At 44.2% G+C, this 21,452-nt stretch overlaps 1 protein-coding gene across 3 annotated transcripts in view; it reads right to left on the reverse strand.

Moving 5' to 3' along the window:
• The window catches only part of LOC137563001 (hexokinase-2), a 104,110-nt gene that overhangs the window by 17,545 nt on the left and 65,113 nt on the right, over positions 1 to 21,452 (reverse strand). For all 3 annotated transcript variants that reach the window (XM_068274905.1, XM_068274906.1, XM_068274907.1), the window contains exons 3-12: positions 16,591 to 16,739; positions 12,338 to 12,457; positions 8,750 to 8,845; positions 7,528 to 7,627; positions 6,291 to 6,474; positions 4,453 to 4,608; positions 3,942 to 4,175; positions 2,784 to 3,088; positions 1,736 to 1,884; positions 420 to 539 (exon numbers count right to left, since the gene is read on the reverse strand). In XM_068274905.1, the coding sequence (XP_068131006.1) occupies positions 420 to 539; positions 1,736 to 1,884; positions 2,784 to 3,088; positions 3,942 to 4,175; positions 4,453 to 4,608; positions 6,291 to 6,474; positions 7,528 to 7,627; positions 8,750 to 8,845; positions 12,338 to 12,457; positions 16,591 to 16,739 (1,613 nt within the window). The remainder of the gene's footprint in view (positions 1 to 419; positions 540 to 1,735; positions 1,885 to 2,783; positions 3,089 to 3,941; positions 4,176 to 4,452; positions 4,609 to 6,290; positions 6,475 to 7,527; positions 7,628 to 8,749; positions 8,846 to 12,337; positions 12,458 to 16,590; positions 16,740 to 21,452) is intronic.

Below are 21,452 nucleotides of genomic sequence, written 5' to 3' on the forward strand. Positions count from 1 at the left end.
CAAATTTTATTAATGACCAAAATACAAACACATATATATGTAAATCTATTTAAAATTGACCAGAACACACAGGTGTGCCACCATGTCTAGGCCAGATGGAAAGATGTAGGGGATCCCCTAAAGAAAATATCACATGCTTTTCCACGAATTCTCCTCATGGAGAACTTTTCCCGAATAATTTAATTATCTCCATACACTGGTAGCTGAGAATGTCCTGTGGGTGGTGGCTTAGCAGTTTCCACTCTGTATTTTCACTATTCCCAGATTAACAGAATATAGCTATAGTCTCCCAACATTACAGTCACTACCTCTGAGCGCTTACACACATCTCATTCTCTGTGAGCGCAAACACTACACCACTGCAGTGTAAAGGGGGAGCCAATGACAAGAACAGCTGACACAGTGTCACGGATAGTTACCTCATCCAGGCTGTTCTGGTGGCAGGGGAAAGAGAAGGTGAATCCCATGGGCAGCGACACGCCTTTCATGCCCATATACTCCAGGAAATCCGCAATGCAGTGTACAATGTGGTCAAAGAGCTGCAAATATAAACCAAGATTATCAGTGTGAAAGTACACATTCCTCCATCATAACTGCAGTATTGCTGCTACTAACGGGAGTCTTCCACAAATAAGAAAATAAGGTGAATGCCTTTTCCTGATAGGGCAGACAAACTCTAGCCATTACCAAGTAAAATAAATTAAATTAATGTTGTAAAATTGCAATTGCAACTGAAGTGGAAGTACAGACAGTTTTTTTTTTTTAGATAAGATTGGTAAATGTTAACTTTGTAGTGCCGCCTATGTCCACACTGGAGAGATTTCCTTCACTTCCTGTTCTCAGAGACAGTACAAGAAGTACTGTATGAGGGATGACAGAAAGCAATAGAAACCAGTCCTAATATAAGCTCTAACCATCTCCACAATTCTAAACTGACTGCCGGAAAGTGAATTGGGGGTGGGGTTCAGGGGAGATGCCTGTGCTAATTATCAGTAACAGGCCATGAGTTGGGTGCCCGTAGTAGTCACCTATGATCTGAACTAGACAGTCGGCTTCAAGTAGCGTTGGTTTGGGCACCAAGGTTAGTAGTGTTAGGCACTACAATTTCCCGTCTGTTCGACGTGATGGTACAGGAAGTTCTAGCATGTGTACATGTCCAAACTGCTCCCGATCGATAAAGAGATCGATTGTACAATGATAACTTCGTGATCAGAAACAGAAAGGACATGTCGGAAATAACTGCCTGATTCCCACCAATCAGATGGAAAATTGCATCATGTGTTCCCAGCATTGGGCATGAAGTGGGGAGGGTGTTACTGTTAGGCACTAGGAGGTGGTGGTGGTGGAAGGTTAGTTTTAAGCACTGTGAGGGGAAGATTTGTGTGATAGTGGGTGCTGGGAAAGTGCATAGTAAAATAGGGATCATTTAAATTATCAATATTTTTACTAGCGTCACCACCTAGTACCTAACTCACGTGGTGGTGCCACAACATATGTTTTACTGCTGTCTAAATCCTGGAGAGTTTTCTTCTCTACCTGTTGCTGAGGACACCACAGGAGCAGAAGAGAAATGTCTCCCAATGAAGCACAAAGACATCAATAAAATTCACGTATATGTTTTGAAGACTTTCCCAACACCACTCGAAAGTACATAGAAAGGAACAAAAAAGTTGTCCCTAGGTTAATTTGAACTCATAGCGCAGAATTATCTCCTGCCATGTTCATGGTGTCTCACCTCCTCTCCAGTCCCCAGCATGATATCCTGGGGAATAGTGTAGATCTTGTTGTGCATTTCCACTCCGCGTCTCATTCCATTACGAACGCGCACCAGGAGTACCCGGAAATTCGTGCCTCCGAGATCCAGGGCCAGGAAATCACCCCGCTCTGGACAAAATTAAGCATAATTTCACTCTTAGTTGAACACGCACATATGTTTATCATACTCAACTACAAGTCTGGCTGTAGCTTTAAGTAAAATTCTTTTAAAAAAATAAGCAGTCCCTTCAGTTAATATATTGTTAGAACTACTGGCACCCTGCATAAGGCTTTTTTATATATTTAGTCAAAGTCTCAGCTGTTCAACACTATTATACTAATTGTAACAGACTTCGTCACAACTGGAAGTGTCAGTCACTCAGTTTGCACAGATGTGGAAGATAAGCAACAGGTTGTGCTGCTCCATACAGCTAATTACTCCTGGAGGAGAGGGAAAGAACCTGGATTGTCTGTGCTGAAAAGTAGAGCAACACAGAGTACGGTTTTAGACTAGAAATGTAATGTAAATTGGGCTTACAATTAATTTTGGAAATTCCTTGCTGGCTGCAAATTACAATGGAAATGTCATTTTCAATAACATATCACACACCTTGCATACCTTGTAAAATGTATCATATATCAGATACAAAACTTTTGTTACCTTAACTATATTCGTGTTTAGTGTTGTGCTCTGCGAGTAGCCACAAGTATGTAGCTACTCGTAATCTAAATTAATTTAGAAAGTGTTGCCCAAGGGGGGTTAACTTACCTATGTCACCAGCTATAGCAATGCGTTCCACTCGTGGTACACACAACTCCACTACTTCCTTACAGGTTTGAAGGAGGAAGTAGTGGAGTTATGTGGACTGCAAGTGGAACGCATCAGCTATAGGCAGCATAGGTATGTTAAACCCCTTCTGCTGTGGGCAGCGCTATCTAATTTAAACTTCAATTAAGAGTAGCTACGTACTCGTTGCTGCTTGTAGCACAGAACACTATTCATGTTAATGTCAATGTAAATGTCTCACCTGTGCCATCAGGGGTGGAGCGCACATAAGTAGGCAACATCTTCACCGTGGCTTCATCATGACTCGCTTTCTTCAGGCCTCTTTCCATTTCAACTCTCAGGATTCGCTTGATCTCCAGAAGTTGTTTGGTGGAGAGATTCAAGGCTTCAAGAGTCTTCTCTCGTTCATGGCGCTGGTCAAACAATCGGTGTGCTACGGCTGTTACCATGGCAGCTCCTTTACCACTGCCATCCTCTGAGCGGATGAACCTAACATCGCAGTCTGGCACAAGTCGGCGGACAGCCTTCTGAAGGAGACGGGCAAAACTGCAAAAAACACAATAATAGCAATGTAGTCACAGCTACCACAAGCTCTTCATTCTGCCAAACATAGTCTTTCACTGGTGGCACCTACAGCAAATGTAAAGCTCGAGACCTGACTACCATTACTAGTAGGCCTAACAAAGGCTGGTGCTATAACCTGTGTATAAGGACTGGCTGTTGAAGATAAACAAAATGACAAAGAACCTATGCCCACACTGACAATTAATAAGAACTAAAAAAAAAAAGCAATGTGAAAAAAATACTTTAATTTAATGCAGTTTATATAGATGACCATGTACAACCTTAAAGTCAACAGCTATCTTTTTGAGTAATAAAAATTGAAAAAATGTTGTTGTAAAGTACTTTAAAAAGCATAGCGTAATAAAAGTCCCATTAAATATTACAGTAGTGCAGTAACATAGCAGATCACATGAGGACTGCATTAGGGGATGGCCCTGCCTAGGCGAATTCACGGAGAAGCATGTGATCAGTTTGATCAACTGATAGATTTGTAAGCCTCTGATTGGCTGGTCATGATTATACGTTACACCAGGAAGTCATCCCAGCAAATCAGAATTTTGCTAATCTATAAGCTGATAAAAATGATCACATGCTTCTCTGTAAATTCTCCTATAATGCATCCCACATCATGATCTGTGGGGTTGCCTTGTTTGGGAAGCAATGAGTCCAGAGGTGGGCAATTAGTGGCCAGTGGTGTACACAGAGCTTGAGGTTATGTGAGTGCCTCTGAAATCTTTCAGTAATAGTCAGCAGTCTTGTGTTGGCTTTGTACAATCCAAGCCTGCCCTGTCTATACATTGGTGTGCTCCTAATTATAACAGTGCTGCTCACTTACTGTGGGTGATTCTTGTACACTGATCCATCCACTCCCACCGTTGATCTCAACCGTTCCAAGCCCTTGTTCTCCCGAATACGTCTCAGAACAGCAGACAGGGTGGCTGCACATAAGCTGGCAGATCTGGTGGACACAATTTGGCAGATTCGGTGGGTTGCCACACAATCTTCATGTGAAGGCTCAAGTCCCAGTTTGCTCAGAATAGTGTGTGCTGTCTTGACACCTTCTTTATCTCTGTGAAGACAGAGGAATCGCCCAAGTTAAAAATCCAGGCAACCATCAGATCCGTCACATGATAATACGTTTTTGCTCCGTGGTTAAAACAATATTGTCTTTATGCACTACGCAGTTAAACTGGAAGAAAGTCGACATAAAGGGAACCAGAACTACAAACCTCTAAATGCTTTCTTCTGCAGAAAATAAAGAAATTGCACAAAAAAATCACTTTTGCAGATTATAAGTTTGGAATTTCCAGAGTTATTTATAAGAAAAGGCACACAAAGGATCTTACTTTTCGATTTCTGACACATATCGTGTCTCAAAGTGTCCAGTGGTCAATAGATCAGCAGTGATTCTCCCTCCAAACAGAAGGTCCTCTTTAGCCATCTTGACTAGAATGAGTCTGACCAGTTCTCCCATGTACATCCCACTGATCATCTTCTCAAACCTGCAAGAGAGAAAGTCTATCAACACAGTACAAACTCTGAGGTCATCTACATCTTCACAGGCACAACACAAAGAGCAGTGATGTCCAGTAACCCATAGCAATCAGCTTTCTGTCTAACCACGCTACACTGGGGACAGCATACATGCAACTGCCAAGTCTGGGGTACAGAAACCCGGTGTTTGTACAAATGAGACACCCAAACTTCTGAGGCAGTAAACATTTATCATGTATAGGTTTTGGGGTAGAGGTCTGTAGTTGGACGGTAAGGGTTAGGCATCTGTGTGAGGGACAGGTTAGGGTTAGGCGTCGGTGGTGGTTGGGAGGGGCAGTTAGGGTTAGGCATGGGGGGAATCGGTTAATGCTGGGCATCAGTGTGTGAGGGGGGTGAATGTTGGTTAGGGTTAGGCATTGGTAGAGGAAGGGATCCTACCTAATAAAGTACAAGTGTCCCTGCATCCCATGTTCGTGTGTCAGTGCTTTTGCGCTACTGCGCATGTCCTGCACTGACACAGCCATTGGGACAGGACGCAGGGGCCAGGAGGTGGGCCGGCCAGCCGAGCATGTGTTTTTAAAAGGGCTTTGGTCACTAGTCAAGTAAGAAAAGGGTTAGGATAAGCAATAGGAAAATATCTGCAACATTTAATGATATTTTACCATGGAAATTACCGCTGCCCAAAAGTAGATTATTGATCATTTTACCGATCTTCTACTAGTGGCTTTTTTCGGCACTCAAATTTCCGCAGCGCGATTTTGCCTGCATGCATCTGGTGCACCTTTGATGTGATACTGGCAGTTCAGTAACAGTCATCTTATATAGACAGCTGTACAGGTATAACTATGTTTGCACAATTTAAAGTAACAAATTTGTTGAAATACTACAATTACTATCAACAACAAAAAAGGTTTATCATCTACAACTTGTCCCTTACAGAAATCAGTCAACTTCCTTATGTTGTAGTACCATAAAATAACCACTTGGTGGCAGCTTACGAACTGCGTATATTTTATAATTCATGTGATCAGATGAAGAGGAATTGCTTTTGGGTTTGGCTAGGGACAGGAAGGGTTGAAACCCCTGACAGCTTCTTTATTGCTGTGTGGTTCCTTGTTGGGAGATTCCCTCCTCTGCTTCTACCCAAACAGGAAGTGAGGGAAATATCTTCAAGGAGGACACAGAGGAGAATAAAAATACTTATTTTTTTCTAGTAGTCAGGAAGAGCTGGAACTTCTACAGTATTAGATTTTTCAGGTAACAGTTTAAAGCCTAATCTACACGTTACAATTTTCTATCAGATCGTTTAAATTTCCGACCGGTCCGATGATTCCGATTGATTTTGTGATCGATTTTGGGTAATTAACTCAAAATCGATTGGAAACAATCTGGATGTCTACACACAATATCATTTTTTTAACAGATCACTGGTCGAGCTGGTGGAAAATTGTACCGTGCAGATGAGGCTTAAAACTGCTCATATGCAGCTGCAGTGATAACTTCCACCAAAAGCAAGAAATGCAGGGAAACCTCCCCTATGGGAACCCAGACAGCAATACAAGCCTGACAGTGTAACTTTTACCCACCTCATCCAAAATAAAAATGAACATTTAGGCTGAAGTTCTACACATGGTACACCAGCTACGGAATACGTAAATACACACATATATGAACTCAGAGGGATACTTACAACTGTTTTCCTGGATTAAGAGATCCCCTGTCAATCTCTCTGTCAAACTCCGTTCTAATGTCATCCAGTGATCCGTCATCTCCAAAGGCCCCCCACTCCATATTCACACACATGCGTCCCTCGTCACCTTCCACCAGATCAATGTGACGCATGTCTTCCATGTAGCAGGCATTAGTACCAGTTCCTGTACAGAACAGAGGTCATTAGAGGTCAAGTAAGTAGAAAGAGACACAGGTGTGGATGTCAGCAGAGCAGGACTTAGTCAATGCCACAGGTTTGGGGAGCACTAAAAGATATTTCATGCAATGCTTATTTGTAAAAATATCTGGTGTTGGTCAAGCCAGTTGTGTGTGGTCCAGTGTTAGCCATGGAGAGAACCCAAGTACATAACAACAAAAGTTGTTTAGGTGATACCTTTAATGACTAACTGTACAAGAGTACAAGAGTTCTTTGCAAGTTTACAGAACTTTAAGTTTCTTCTTGAGGTATGATACAGAACTGGATCGGAATGGTTTTGATCCAGTTCTGTATCATGCCTGAAGAAGAAATTTAAAGAAAATCTGTAAAAAACCCTTAAAGTTAGGTATCTCCAAAGAAAAGGTTAGCGTTAAGATGACCATACACTGTGCAGCGGTGTTTTCGATCAGCAAAGTGATCAACATCCCCAAGAACACTGCTGTTCTCATGATATCGACTGAAATGTCGATCGCGGGTCGATCACAGTACCGATGGAAAACATAATTAGATGTTTTAGTGTAACCCAATGTCTAATTGGGCAAAATAAATTGTATAGTGTACGGCCAGCATAAGGCACATGGAAAAGGAAAGTAAGGGTTGGGTAAAGGTGTCAAAAAAAACTGCACCTGAAGCTCCAAATCTGAATTTACAATCCAGATTAGTAACTCATTGTGATGTGAGGTGTATGAATGAGCAAAGACAATTTACCCTTTGCACCCTTGCAGACAAATACTCATTTAAACATAAGGATAGGCAAACACTATCCCTACAGCTCATTACAAAGCAGAGGTTCTAGCTTGCAAAACAACACATTACTTGTGTAGCCACATATAACATGCATAATGCAGCATGCAAGCATACAGTGCATCAACCTATCAAACAGAATAGGAGCACATATCCTTATCGCTCCTCTCCTGGGACAGATAGATTAACGCAAAGAATAATGCGCTGTCACGTTATAGTAGCATTAATAATAATAATAGTATTAACAATACACTACCTATAATGAGTCCAATCTCACAGTTGTGGTCATCATATCCACAGGTCATCATTGTCCCCACTGTGTCATTTACCACTGCCACAATATCAATGTCAAAGTCCTGTGCAAAAGTAAGGCACACGATTTAATGAATAAGTGCAAAATAATAATAATAGTTACCACTACGGCTGACCACACTGCCTGAACGTCAACTCTGAACACTTATTTACCAAACCAAAAATGTTCTCGATTGCAGGGACGGATCTAGACCAAGTTGCGCCTGGGGCAAGGTCAGGTTTTGGCGCCTAAACTGCCATGGATGGATCTAGACCAAGTTGTGCCTGGGGCAAGGTCAGGTTCTGGCGCCTAAACTGCCATTCATTTTGCTGCCTTTTTATGAATTCAACATACTGCGCCTGGGGCAAGAGACCCGCCTGCCCCCCCCCCCCCCCCCCCTAGATCCGTCCCTGCTCGATTGCACATGACTGCCCTCCCCTGTGTGCTGCTCAGAGGCTGAATGATCAATTCACAGGACCAAATGGGATCTGCAGGGATCAGAGTTCTGTTTTTTTTCATATGTGACAGAGGAGGTGGCAGAAGCAGACTGTAGTAGCCCTGAGGCCACCTGCCACAAAATATCTCTGTATGCCTGTATTGTATGGAACCACTGATTGTCATAAACTGCACCGAAACTAAGATATTTTGAAAGCAGCTATTGTTGATCTCAGTCTATAAAAATACTTATAATAAAACAAGACGGCAAACAAGGCATTCTGACACTAACTCTGCCTAAACTGGCTCCATGTATGTTGTAGGTGTGTGACTCCAACTCAGAAGCCAAAATATGAATATGCCAGCCAGGCAGTCATAAACTCGCAATGTTGGTCCACTTTGACCCCCACTTTTCAGTGCTGATAACATTTGACATTGTTTACATGTCGGAGTTGAGATTTTGACGTTTACAGGAAGGAGGTGTGAGAAACTGTAAGGCCTCAGTTTGGTGACCGAAAGGTAGAGACAGCAGATGTCCTAGGTTTTCATGGACACATGCACAGCTGCAGAAAGCACAGCTGCATCATGGGTTTTTCAAATTGAACCATTCATTTCCAATGGTAATGCTTATTCATTTCCAATGGTTACACTGCTCTGAAAACATGCCTTGGTCAATTCTGGGTTCAGCTTAGCATTTATGAGGAGAACAGAGATCCATATTACAGGTGAAGTACTTCAGGAGTGATCTTACCCCACGTTTCTTAATCGCTTTCCGTAAGAGGGTCACCACATCTCTTCCCTCCACACCACTGGCCTTGAATCCTTTAGTCCAGTTCACCAGTATACTCTATACAAGGAGAAACAACAATGACATGTTATGTACTAACTGCCAAACCTTAACTCATAAATCACTTAATGTTTCACCAGTATACTCTATACAGGGAGACAGAACAATTACACATAGGCGGTTAGGGGATGGTGCAGTTGAGGGCAGTTTAAAAAACCATGACATGCAGATCAAGTCGGAGGTGCTTTTGACAGCAACGGAACGCTTGGTTTAGGGCTGGTTCACACGGACGTCTGCCCGGCTTTCAGCGGGCGGCGTCACGTTCGGTCTTTCAATCGGCATTTTTCGTCTCCACAGGGGGACATTAGCCGTGGCGGTTAACAGTCCCACAATGCTACCTGTAGCAACCAGGGTCGCCTCGAACGCCAGGGAAAATCAGGATTGGAACACTACGTTTGACAAACGCCGGTAAAAGCCCGGTACAAACGCTCCCATTCCCTTGAATAGGAGCATTTAACGCCGAGTCCCAAATGCTGGCACTAAACACGGGGCAGGCTTCCGTGTGAACAGCCCTAAGTCGCCAATGACAGCTGGCTTGCAGTTATCTGAAGAACCACTATATGCAGGTTTTCATATGTCCTAAAAAACGTTCCTGTAATCTTAAGGTGCGTACACACCTTTGATGGATGTCGCTCATCAGGGATCAGGATCTGATCTCCTTGGATGACATTGCTGGGCTGCACACACGCGTGTCAGCTATGAAGCTGCTGGCGAGCTGTGTAGCTATGCGGGTGGACGACATAGGGATAACAAACGGCGCATGCGTGACATCACGCGGCGTGAACAATGGGATCGTCGTCACTGGGGGTGAGTAGATCCATCCGGCGGCTCGCTTGCAGGTTGAGGGTCAGGGGTCGTCGACTGCCGTACACGCACCTGATTATCAGCTGAGGGAGTCGTTATCAGCTGTCTCAGCGACTTAAAGGAATACTATCGATTGAAACGACTTTTTTTTAATACTCTATATTAGTGTACACATTACCACTAGTGCTAGGGGCACTTTATTTATTCACCCAGGTCTCTCTCTTGCTATCCCTGCTTAAAAATTAATTTCTCACACAGCTCATAGTAGTTTGGGTCACCCTGAGCTGCTTGGTCACTCTGTCACACAGCTCACAAATATATTTCACTGTGTCACTCACAGCATGCAGCAGACATGAGGAGAAATAGGCTGATCTGAGGTGGTAACAGGTAGCTAAATGAGCTGTAATATTGCTGGAATATAACTAGCTATAACAATAGTCTGTGTTTATACTCAGACTGGCTGCGTGCTTGAGGAGATTCACTCCAGGCTGCATCCACTTTACAAGCTGCTGAGAGGAGCAGACCACTGTTTACAATTAGCATTATTAGTATCTTTATCAGTCAAGAGAAGCAAAGATAATAAACACACATTGCTAGAATCTTTAACCCCTTACCACCATATCAATAAGATTCTTTCAGCAAGGTGATAAACTATAAACCGAGGAGTTGATAGCAACTCCCCTGTGCAGACATGGTCTAGCCCTCTGGGAGCCCTCAGTGTTTAGACACATTTGTATCCAACACTGATGCCAAAACTGACTGAGGATTTTACAGCTGAGAGGCACAGCTGTGTGAGGAATCAAATTGCTCCTAGTACTTGTCCTAATGTGTGCTACAACATACAGCATTTAAAAATAAATGCAAACATCGATAGTATTCCTTTAAGTCAGGCGCATGTACGAGGCTTTAGCCAAAAAGACTACTGTGCCTGAGCTGGTTCAGGAACAGGAAAAGGAATCCATGTCAAAGGACATGTTCCAAAAAAAGAAGCACACAAGCAGTTGACTATCAATCAAAAGATTGTATGGAGCAAATGGAAATATGCAGATGTTTCCATGTAGGTATGGTAATATGAGCTGGAAATTTATACTTGGGATACATTACCAGCCACCCATGCCGGGAAAGACAATCAATCAGCATATAGAGATTAACGAAATGAGCTGGTGTCTGTCATCACATTATTCCAGACACACTGACTATAGGTGACAGGACAGATGACAACACTCAGCCAGCAGGGGGCGATCACAGTCAGGTCATTCCCTTCTCATACCTAAACACACAACATTTACTCTATCCTGTTGTGTAATGTAAAATACAGGGATTGCCTGGAATGACATCTTAGTAGATGAATTAATAACAATTAGCTGGCTAAGGGGTGTGTCTCGTGTCTCATTTAGCCTCTGCTAAACGCTTTTCTGCTACCAAGCAGTGTTTGGCATCAGTTCCTGTTGTTGTATCGCATTTTCAGCGTGTGGCACTTGCACAAATGGCGGTAAATGCATTAAGATGAACATTCCATTAATCTCAATGTGGGACGCAAAAGATCCAGGAGGCACAAAAAAGCAACAGTGCAAAATAAAAGCAATGCAATTGATTTGAATCGTGGCAATTGCAGATCAAAAGTGACTTCAGTGCATAATACAGTCCATGCTATATATGCTATACCTGGGTGATGAGGAGGCAGCTGTGGGTGCCAGGGGGCCTTACGACCGATTCGCAGGGTGTATGCCAAGCTTCATCCAAGGCTGGTGTGCCTCCTCATCACCCAGGTATAGCATGGGCTGTATTATGCACTGAAGTAACGTTTGATCTGCAATTGCCACGATTCAAGTCACTTGCATTGCTTTTATTTTGCACTGCTGCATTTTTAGGAGCTCAAATTACACTAGCTCATTGTTTGCTGAGAAGGGGGAATTAAGGTAGCCATACACTGGTCGATTTGCCATCAGATTCGACCAACAGACAGATCCCTATCTGATCGAATCTGATCAGAGAGGGATCGTTTGGCTACCTTTACTGCAAACAGATTGTGAACCGATTTCAGCCTGAAACCGATCACAATCTGTGGTGGTGGTGGTGCTGCCGCCGCTTCCCCCCATCCCGCATACATTACCTGCTCCGCCGGTGCGAGTCCCGGGTCTCTGCTCTTCTTCTCCGCTCTGGTCTGGTCTCCGGCATGCTTCCCTTCTTCCTGTCTGGGGGAAGTTTAAACAGTAGAGCGCCCTCTACTGTTTAAACTTCCTGCCGGGACAGGAAGAAGAAAAGCATGCCGGAGACCAGACCAGAGCGGAGAAGAAGAGCGGAGACCCGGGACTCGCGCCGGTGGAGCAGGTAATGTATTGCAGCTCTATTGCGTCGGTCGTCGGGCACTCGAACGCCGCTCGCGATGCGCTCTTTACCCGCAGGCGATCGATGGTTATTTTCCGCACGGCGCGATCGACGGGATCGGACGGAATGGATCGAAATTCGGCGTGTAGCTCGAACGATTGGCAGCAGATTCGATCCCAGTGATCAAATCTGCTGTTGAAACGGCGGCAAATCGGGGCAGTGTCTGGCCAGCTTTAGGCTCTATAAGCACATGCAGGGTGGACACAGGGTAGATTTCTCTGTGTTCTCCTCTCCTGTGCAATAGTTCAGGTCCACTTTAATGTGTCACAATACAGTACTACAAGGTTACACAGCACTTACCTCGTCTAGTTTGGTCTGATGGCATGGAAATGAGAATGTGAATCCTAGAGGAAGCGTCTTATCCTTAATGTGCAGTTTCTCCATGAAATTGGCCAGACACTCAGCAATGTGGTCAAACAGCTGGGAAAACACACAAGTTTATGTAAGTCAAGGAGGATTTGACCTCATTTAAAATGTTGTAATAACTAAAGTTTATATTGTGGTGTCCTAAAACATATTTCAGCAATAACAAACATGAATACATTTGACAAGTCTTGCGATGAAAGTGTCTCTAATTGCACAAAACATAACATCCAAATAATTCTTCTTAGTTCCGTCAGCCCCATATGATGTTCCTGTGATGTACTGAGGCTATATGACACTCATTGGAATCACATGCAAGGTATTGTAATGTCCATGCAAACAAGATTACCACACACTCAAAGTAGACCCGGGACTCACCCTGGGTTCCCATGATGCTGAGCTTGCAAACCAGCATTATTTTTTTGTTTTACAGAGTTTTTTTAGACAACAGGGAAAAATTGGCAGCGCATCCTAAACCAGGCCACATCTGAAATGACTACCAACAGAGGCGTGCAGAGCCCCCCAGAGGCAAATACACACCTTGTTTTCAAAATAGATGCACCAAATAAACATTATTGGAGGATGTTAGCTTCCACAACAGTTTGCATGCAGAGTGTTCCGTACTGGACCCTTCCACCGCAATGAGGCCACCTCCCGGGAAGGGACCCGAACCTCTAACTAAAAACCAAACAAGCGTAGTCTGAGCATTCTGCTGCTAATAGAACAAATAATTGAGATTATACTGGACGGCTGTGTCTCTGAGGGTGGAGGGTACCCAGGCTCCCAAACATGTTATACTCCTGTGGCCTGAGGATAAGATTTTATGCTTAAGGTGTGGAAAGTTTTAGCTGCGTCTCCCAGAAAGGCCAAGTCCTCAGAAGGAGGTCATTCATGGGATAAGAATATATACAGTATCATTAACCTGCTTCATGACTTGGGAGATGCGGTGTAAAGCAATATACTGTATATACATATCATTGTCACTTGAAATGATCTTTGATGATCATTTCAGTTGGCAGTTTACCAACAATGACTGCAGTGACTTTTCTGCTCATTTCTATAATATAGTTCCAACACTTGTGTTTTTCTCCTCTTGGCCTCCAAGAGCTTGATAGGCTGCCACTAGCCCTGATCCTTAGACAGTAGCAGTGTTAGGGAGTCATGCCCAAGAACTTCTTACTGAATAGGTACTGGCTCACTGAATAGGAAGTGAAGAGATTTGAACCCATGTCCCCAATGTCAGAGGCGGAGCCCTTAACTATTACACTACCCAGTCATTTCTATGCCAAGCATGAGGTGCTCATGAGTAATTGCTGTTGGCTGAATAGAATAGAGTAGAAGTTTGTTGAGGAGCATGTGGCTCTTATTGAGGATACCTGTACAAACACTGTCCTTTCAAATCACCACGCAATCACTGCTCATGGCATAAAGAGTGGAGACTTGATCTAGGTGCTAAGCTTCCTGCCAACCCCAGCAAGTCAAAGTTTCTGTTCTGTACATGTCCAAATCAGAGATGGATCATCCACAAATCAATTGCTTAGGTCCAGGGGAGAGTCTTAGGGCCCAGTGGATGCTAGCCCCCACCACATCTTACCAAAAAAGCCAGGTGACCATAAGGTGTGTGCAAAAATTGCTATCTTGCCTAGGGCCCCATTTTTATAATAATCCATTCCTGGTCCAAAAGCAAGACTCTGGACTGTTGCTATGCTAGCTACGAGCTGCAGTGTTGCTAAGTGGTCACTGTGCTCTCATGTGTTCCTGCCTCTGCTGAGGCATATTCCTTCTGCCCTGTGCTAAGACGTGTTCTGACCCTGCATCAGGCAGGGATAGTACCATTAGGGTGTTGGCCCTATGCAGGGATCCTGACCTCAGCTCAGTGCAATTGCTTGGCTTTATAATGTTACAGAATGTCCAGCCGTCAGCTGTAGCCAGTCACTGCCATATAGTGTACAGCCTTAGGACTGTGTCCAAGATTCTAAGTAGGGATTTATCCATAACATCATATTATCATCGGTTTTAAAAAGGACAATGCAGCATAAATATTAAAGTACACCAGGCTTTTCAAATTGTGTCTCTGTCAGGGTTCAATATCTGGACTTTGCAAGGCTGGCTCTGTGGTTTCAGGCCGGTGGCTTTTTTTATGCCACTGTTGTCTTTGCCAAGCTCCGGACAAAACATGTCAAAGCCAGTCAGGGCATTAAAGATGGCAGGAGCTGAGCAGCGTGGAGCCGGGATTGTGCAAGTTATTGTCATCGAGAGGTCATGTTTGTGTTCCTGAAATCACTCGCTGGCAGAACTATTACCCTTGTGTGCTACAGAGAAGCTGTGGGCAGCGTGCAGGAGCTGCAGGAAATGCTGAGGAGGGCACATTTTACAAGCCGGGCACATTGTCCATGACTTCCAGCCCACTGTGTCAGTGCCACCCCACACATTACACAAGACTTTACAAGAAATGTGACCCACTGGCAGTATTCACTGCATCAACTGTTCCCTTCTAAAGACACTCAGAAAATGTTGGCTAGAAATCTGTCATTTTTGAAAATTTACTTTGCAGAAATCAAGGTTAAATTTAAAATTGTCTTTATTATTGTTTTAAGCTTTAGACTGTTGCATTGTGGTTATTTCCAGCATCCACTCTTGTGTAGATATGATTTTGTTGTTTTCAATTTGATCCGACAAGTTCACTTCATGGTACTTCCCATCCCCCTGGCATTATTCATTAGGTTTAAAAAGTTAAGGCCCATACAGACGTCGGATTTTTCCGAACGACGGGACATTCAAACGACCCGTCGTTCGGAAAAATCCGACGTCTGTATGGGCCTTTAGGGTTAAGTTGGCTGTATATCACTAGACATATGGCCAGATCGACCATCTGATAGATGCCTCTCTAATCAAATCTAGTCATAGTGGGATCTATTGCCTGCCCACACACTGCACAGCGATTTCCACTAGACTTGCAATAGATTTCAGCATGAAATCCTCAGCAGGATAGGTCCTTTTCACTCCAGCTCATCACCGCACTGTGCAGCTAATCGCCATGTGGCTCTCAAGGCATGTCAAATGACAAGCAGAGATTGGAGCCACAAGATGATTGGCTGCAGGGAGTGGGGATGAGCTGGAGTGAAGATGACCTGTCACGCTGCCAGGAGCAGGTAATGTATAATGCTCCACTGCTGCTCTGCCTTACAGAGAAGAGCCCCCTCCCCCCCACCAGCCAGGTCGTGGGGGCAATTGTCACCCCCGTTTCCTAGGGGCTCTTTGTTCTGCTCCTGCATAAAGCAAATACTATATAGCACAGAAGATTCTAAATAATGCAATCATCTTTTGAAGGGACAGCTTATGTCACGTAGTTCCGGCAATCTGGGGACACTCTGTACCTTTAGTAGCGCTCCTGTGTGAGGTACTATTCTTTCAGTATCATTCATTTTCTGAAACAATGCAACATATTTCACGTGTTACTGCATTGAGCGCTCTTGGAAAAAATCTTGAGGGATTGCTGCCAAGACTTCTTCATTCCAAAGGACATTCAATAAATAGGGTGCTTTACTTTCTTCATGAATAGCACCTCCAGAGACCTGATTGAACAAGGTTGTCCAGAGCTGTGGATCTCTGGAGAACATAAGTGATCCAGCAAACCTGGCCTGGATAATGCTGCTACTGGGTGGCAAAACTTTGTTACTCTCACCTTGGCTATACTGGACCACAACAAGGGTTGTTGAAGATTTCTGCAATTGCAGCCATACATATTGTACACCCGTAGCAAGAGCTTGGTTTAGTAAGTTCAGGCCACACTTTCACAACCGCTAATGTTCTTCAGTGGTCTCCAAAATGTAGTTCCTTCTGCTCACCTGATCTTTTGATTGGTTATTTAATATGGATACTTTGTAAAAAAAAAAGGGCACTGGGAAATTTGGGCCGAGGGTGAAGCCGTAAAACAGTTTGCCCTGCTGTGGCAAATTTCCCGGCGGCATGAATTATTATTCCCCCTCCAAGACATTATACAGTAGGGATAAGACACAATTTGGCTTCGAGCTATTGCTGGTGACCGATCTGCACTGTTTTTATCGTAATTTGGGCTCGGTCTTTTGCAGCCCCCCAGATTACTCAGTGAGAGCCGCTATAGCCGTAATGTGCAGTGCCCAAATGCGCTGCTTCTCCTGGGATATCTGTTACCTGGCAAATGACCTCACCTCTAATCCGCTGCTTCTCATCAGATCCTCGGGGATAGCATAGATCTGGTTTTCCATCTCCACTTTCTTTGCCCCGTTATCTGAAACTTTAACCCGTAAAACTCGAAAGTTGGTGCCTCCCAAGTCCAGAGCCAGAAAATCTCCACTTTCTGTAGAAAAGAAGGCATTTATGAGTTAATGTTAGCCAATCACATCATGAATTAATTTTATCAAAACTTACAATAATTTGCCTTAAAGACAAGACAAGACAAATAACATTTGTAGCTTTTCTCCTGGTGGACTCAAAGCATCAGAGCTGCAGCCACAAGGGCGCGCTCAGTAGGCAGTAGTCAAGCCCAAGAACCCTTTACCAATACACTATCCAGCTACTAATTATAGGGGGAAGCCAATTAACTGCAATCTAATTACGTCAGAATTGCGGGAGGCCAAAACGGCACCCTTGCCTGCTCCCAAATGCTATCAAAAACATCAATTTACTCTAAGGCTGCTTACACACCAAGACGTTACAGGCGCACGTTAGTGCGCCTGTAACGCTCCCCCAACGCACAGCAATGTAACACAAGTGGGCTGTTCACACAGCCCACGTTGCGTTACATGTAACGCTGCACGTTCTGTGCAAAGTGCAGCATGCTACGGCGTTGGAGCGGCTATAGCCGCGTTAGACTGTTTGCACATGCGCAGTGGGGGGCGGAGAGGAGGCGGGGAGAGCCAGCTACAGTAGCCGCGCACATGGCTACTTAATATTCACTGCACTGGCGGGCGCTGATTGGCCGGCGGGACCACGTGATGCGGAGTGTCTCGCTCCGCATCACGTGGTCCCGCTGGCCAATCAGCGCCACTCTGGGAGACATTATAGGACTCGAGCTGCCTAACGCGGCTCACTCTACCGTCGGCTCTTGCAGCACCATACGTTGTGTTAGGTGCACGTTATGCGACCTTAACGTGCCACCTAATGCAATGTCTTGGTGTGCAAGAAGCCTTAAGGTAGCCATACATCTAGCAATTCTGATTCAATCGACAAAGCGGTCAACTTTATTAGGGAAGCAACTTCAGTATGGTTGATGGAAAGTCGATCGACTAGTGGCCCACACACTACAAGCGATATCCTATGCGATTCACCTTCATATTCGAGCTGAACGATGTTGTGTCTCAATGCTCTGAATGCAAAATTAGATTCAGAGTCGATCAAATGACATATGAACAGGAGCCAATTCCTGTGCGATCGACCGATATCTTGCATCCTGCTCAATCGATTAAGCTGGTCAACATCGACATGAAATCAGCCACTTTTCATTGATTGGGAATTCTGCAACATACTCAATTCTCTCTCCATTCTATAAAATGATCGATCCGAATAGTCGATCGTACAGCCAAATCACTAGATGTACGGCCACCTTAAAACTACTAAAATGGTAATCTGCAGTACTGCTGCTCATAGTCCCAGCATTCAAGACTTCCCCTGCAATGTTATACCTGCCTGCTAAAGGTGTTTATTTCCCAATACTAATACTACAATGCAATGGGTTTGTTTATGCCAGCTCTCCCACTGCAGCACTGCTGGAGCCCTGCATAGCTGCACTCGCGCTTGATACTGATCGGTATTGGAGACCTAGAATGACCTCTCCCAGCATTCTATTCCAGGCAGGGATTTTGCTGTGTTGGCTACAGTATGAGGGATTACAGTGCCCCGGAACCATTGTGCTTATACAATGAGGTGACCACACAAATCAAAGACAGCCAGCATGTTTAACTCTTTTTAAACCAGGAAACTGCAAATAACAATATTATTGTGTTGCGTGTGTCCATTAGACTTTTGTCAGTGTGAAATTCCCTGTCTTTGTTGCACTGAATAGTGTCCCTGCAGGAATGATGAAAAACAGATGTTTTCTAGGAATATGGCCAGGCACACGCCACCTCTCTGTGTCTGCTCTTTGTCCAAACATTCCCCTATTTGTTCATACGCTAGCAATACACAGCGCAAGCTGGATACAAATAATATTCCTGAACTCGGTTTCTGTTACCCTGTTTCTGTTATACTTCTGCTATACACCCATATACTCAGCCACATCATTGTACAATAAATAATGAATGCTATTTTAGACTAGTTTCACACTGGAGCATTTTATTGTGTTGCTTTATAACATGCGTAAAACGTACAGCAATTGTAGAACTGTCATGTTGAAGTGTACATGTTATACGCACGTCAATGTGTGCGCTGGTAACAACGCACTGTAGTTTGCGTGCTGATTTAAAGGATTTCACTGCATCACACTGCCATTGATACAGTGCGAACACCTTGGGACTTTACCATTGCAATGAGTTGCAGTGGGCACAACAGTGTTTGTTGTAACGCAATGTGTCAGTGTGAAACTAGCCTTACAAATTATTATTCATTTACAAAGCACCAGCATATTCCGTGGCGCTGTACAAAGTAAGAAACAAACATGGGGTACATAATAATACCATGTTCCCATGTTGACTGAAGGAAGGCAACATGCATGCCATTTAACCACAGAACTATTGTTCAAAAGAAGAGTGTGGTCCATCTGTTTAGTGGTACATAGATGGTCGCTTACCGGGTGTTCCGAGGGGGATCGGTGCCGGGGGGACAGTGGGTGCCAGGTGGTGGAGCCGTTTTGCACCATAAAGCACTTCCTCAGAGGACAAAGGGCTTTACAACATGAAATGGTAACCAGGCTCCCACTCCTGGCACCCACTGTCCCTCCAGCACCGACCAAACCTGGAAAAACAATGCTTTTAGGGCACAAACCAGGTGTGTTCCGAGGGAGGTCAAGGAACTTGAGGAAGGAAGTCTAACAAAAGATGCAGCAAACATTTTTTTTATTTTTTTTTTATAGAAAGCGTGAATTTATAGGAGTTTAACATCTCTCTATGATCATTGCTTGAAGAGTCACTGTCGCTTGACCTCAGCAGAAGCTAAGTAATTACAATTAATGGGGCAGACAGAACAAGTTTATCCAATAGCTTTGGAATGTGCACCACACCCCTCTTCACTATATAACATTTACTGTTGTGAAATCCATACTTGCACACTGAATCTGAAGGAAAATATCCATCCTATCTATACCACATGCTAGGGACCGGAATGCTCCACTACAAGCTGACCCTATAGCAACCAATCAGATTACAGCTCTGTAATTTCACATGACAGCATGCATCTGATTTGGTGCTATGCAGTTTCCTGACAGTACATTGCAGGTGTCCTGTAATGTCATCTGCAAGACCAGGGGGGAAAAGGCAGGTGTCGGGCGGGTGTCATGTAACCAGGCAATATATTACAGGCCTGACAGGTTTACTGCACTTCCTATTGGAGCCTAATTGGTGACTGATGATCCTCTCTATCTAGCTGCTCTAGTCTCTTGTCACATCAAGTTATGACGGCTGTAAAACTAATATAACTACCCTGTGAATACTCCACGTAGCTGGCTGACAGACTCACACTATTTGCAGGAAGTTGTGCTGCTCTGTAGATAAAAGTGATTATAACGTAATGAATAATGGACTATAATTTACAATGCAATATACAGAAGGCGATTATTGGTAAGTAGGTTAAAGGTAAAATGTAGGAAAGGCATGCACTGTTTATATAAGGCTGAGGTGTAACTGTGACCTTTACAAATCACTTCTTTCAAAAACAGAAAAAAAATCTGGCTATTAATACTGTAATAGTTTTAGGCTGCTTACACACCAAGACGTTACAGGCGCATGTTAGTGCGCCTGTAACGCTCCCCCAACGCACAGCAATGTAACACAAGTGGGCTGTTCACACAGCCCACGTTGCGTTACATGTAACGCTGCACGTTCTGTGCAAAGTGCAGCATGCTACGGCGTTGGAGCGGCTATAGCCGCGTTAGACTGTTTGCACATGCGCAGTGGGGGGCGGAGAGGAGGCGGGGAGAGCCAGCTACAGTAGCCGCGCACATGGCTACTTAATATTCACTGCACTGGCGGGCGCTGATTGGCCGGCGGGACCACGTGATGCAGAGTGTCTCGCTCCGCATCACGTGGTCCCGCTGGCCAATCAGCGCCACTCTGGGAGACATTATAGGACTCGAGCCGCCTAACGCGGCTCACTCTACCGTCGGCTCTTGCAGCACCATACGTTGTGTTAGGTGCACGTTATGCGACCTTAACGTGGCACCTAATGCAACGTCTTGGTGTGCAAGAAGCCTTAAAGTGGCCCTGAACTCTTTCACAGGAGAAAAGGAAAATTGAGAAATGCACCCTGTATGTACTTAGAGAGTTTAGCCTGTCTAATTACCCCTCATCTGTGACTAAACACAAAATAAACTGATCCCTTATTGTGTCAGCTGACTGCCACGGCAGAGAGATAATAGGTAAACACAGGATGTTAACAATATGTCTGCTTCCATGAAAGCAGGAAGTAGACAAACTGCAGATTTATTGCAGGATTTGTATCAGCTGTAACAAAGAAATGTTTTTCTTTAAAGGTTATTATTCTGTTGGTTATCTTTTAGAGCAGAGAGGAAGTTCTGAGTTGAGGTCCGCTTTAAAGCAAAATGGCAGGAAAAATTCTGATATTGGCTATCATTCATAAAGCATTTCCGCATGCGGAAATGCTTAAAACAGCTGACTTTACCGACCACTTAGCAAAGTCAGCATTCATAAAGCCTCTTTCCGCATGGAAAAATGACACTACCGAGCAGAGTGATAAATCACCGTCTTGTGCGGTGATTATCGATATAAATGTAGCAAAATGTTAATTCATAAAGATCACCGCAAGCGGTGTGAGGTCGGGAAGTACCGCTCCCTCTGATGCGGCGATACCAATGTAAGTGAATGGAGACACACAGACCTCCCAGGCAGCTGCAGCAGAGCGG

This window comes from Hyperolius riggenbachi, chromosome 3 (assembly GCF_040937935.1).
Source record: "Hyperolius riggenbachi isolate aHypRig1 chromosome 3, aHypRig1.pri, whole genome shotgun sequence".
NCBI lineage: Eukaryota > Metazoa > Chordata > Amphibia > Anura > Hyperoliidae > Hyperolius > Hyperolius riggenbachi.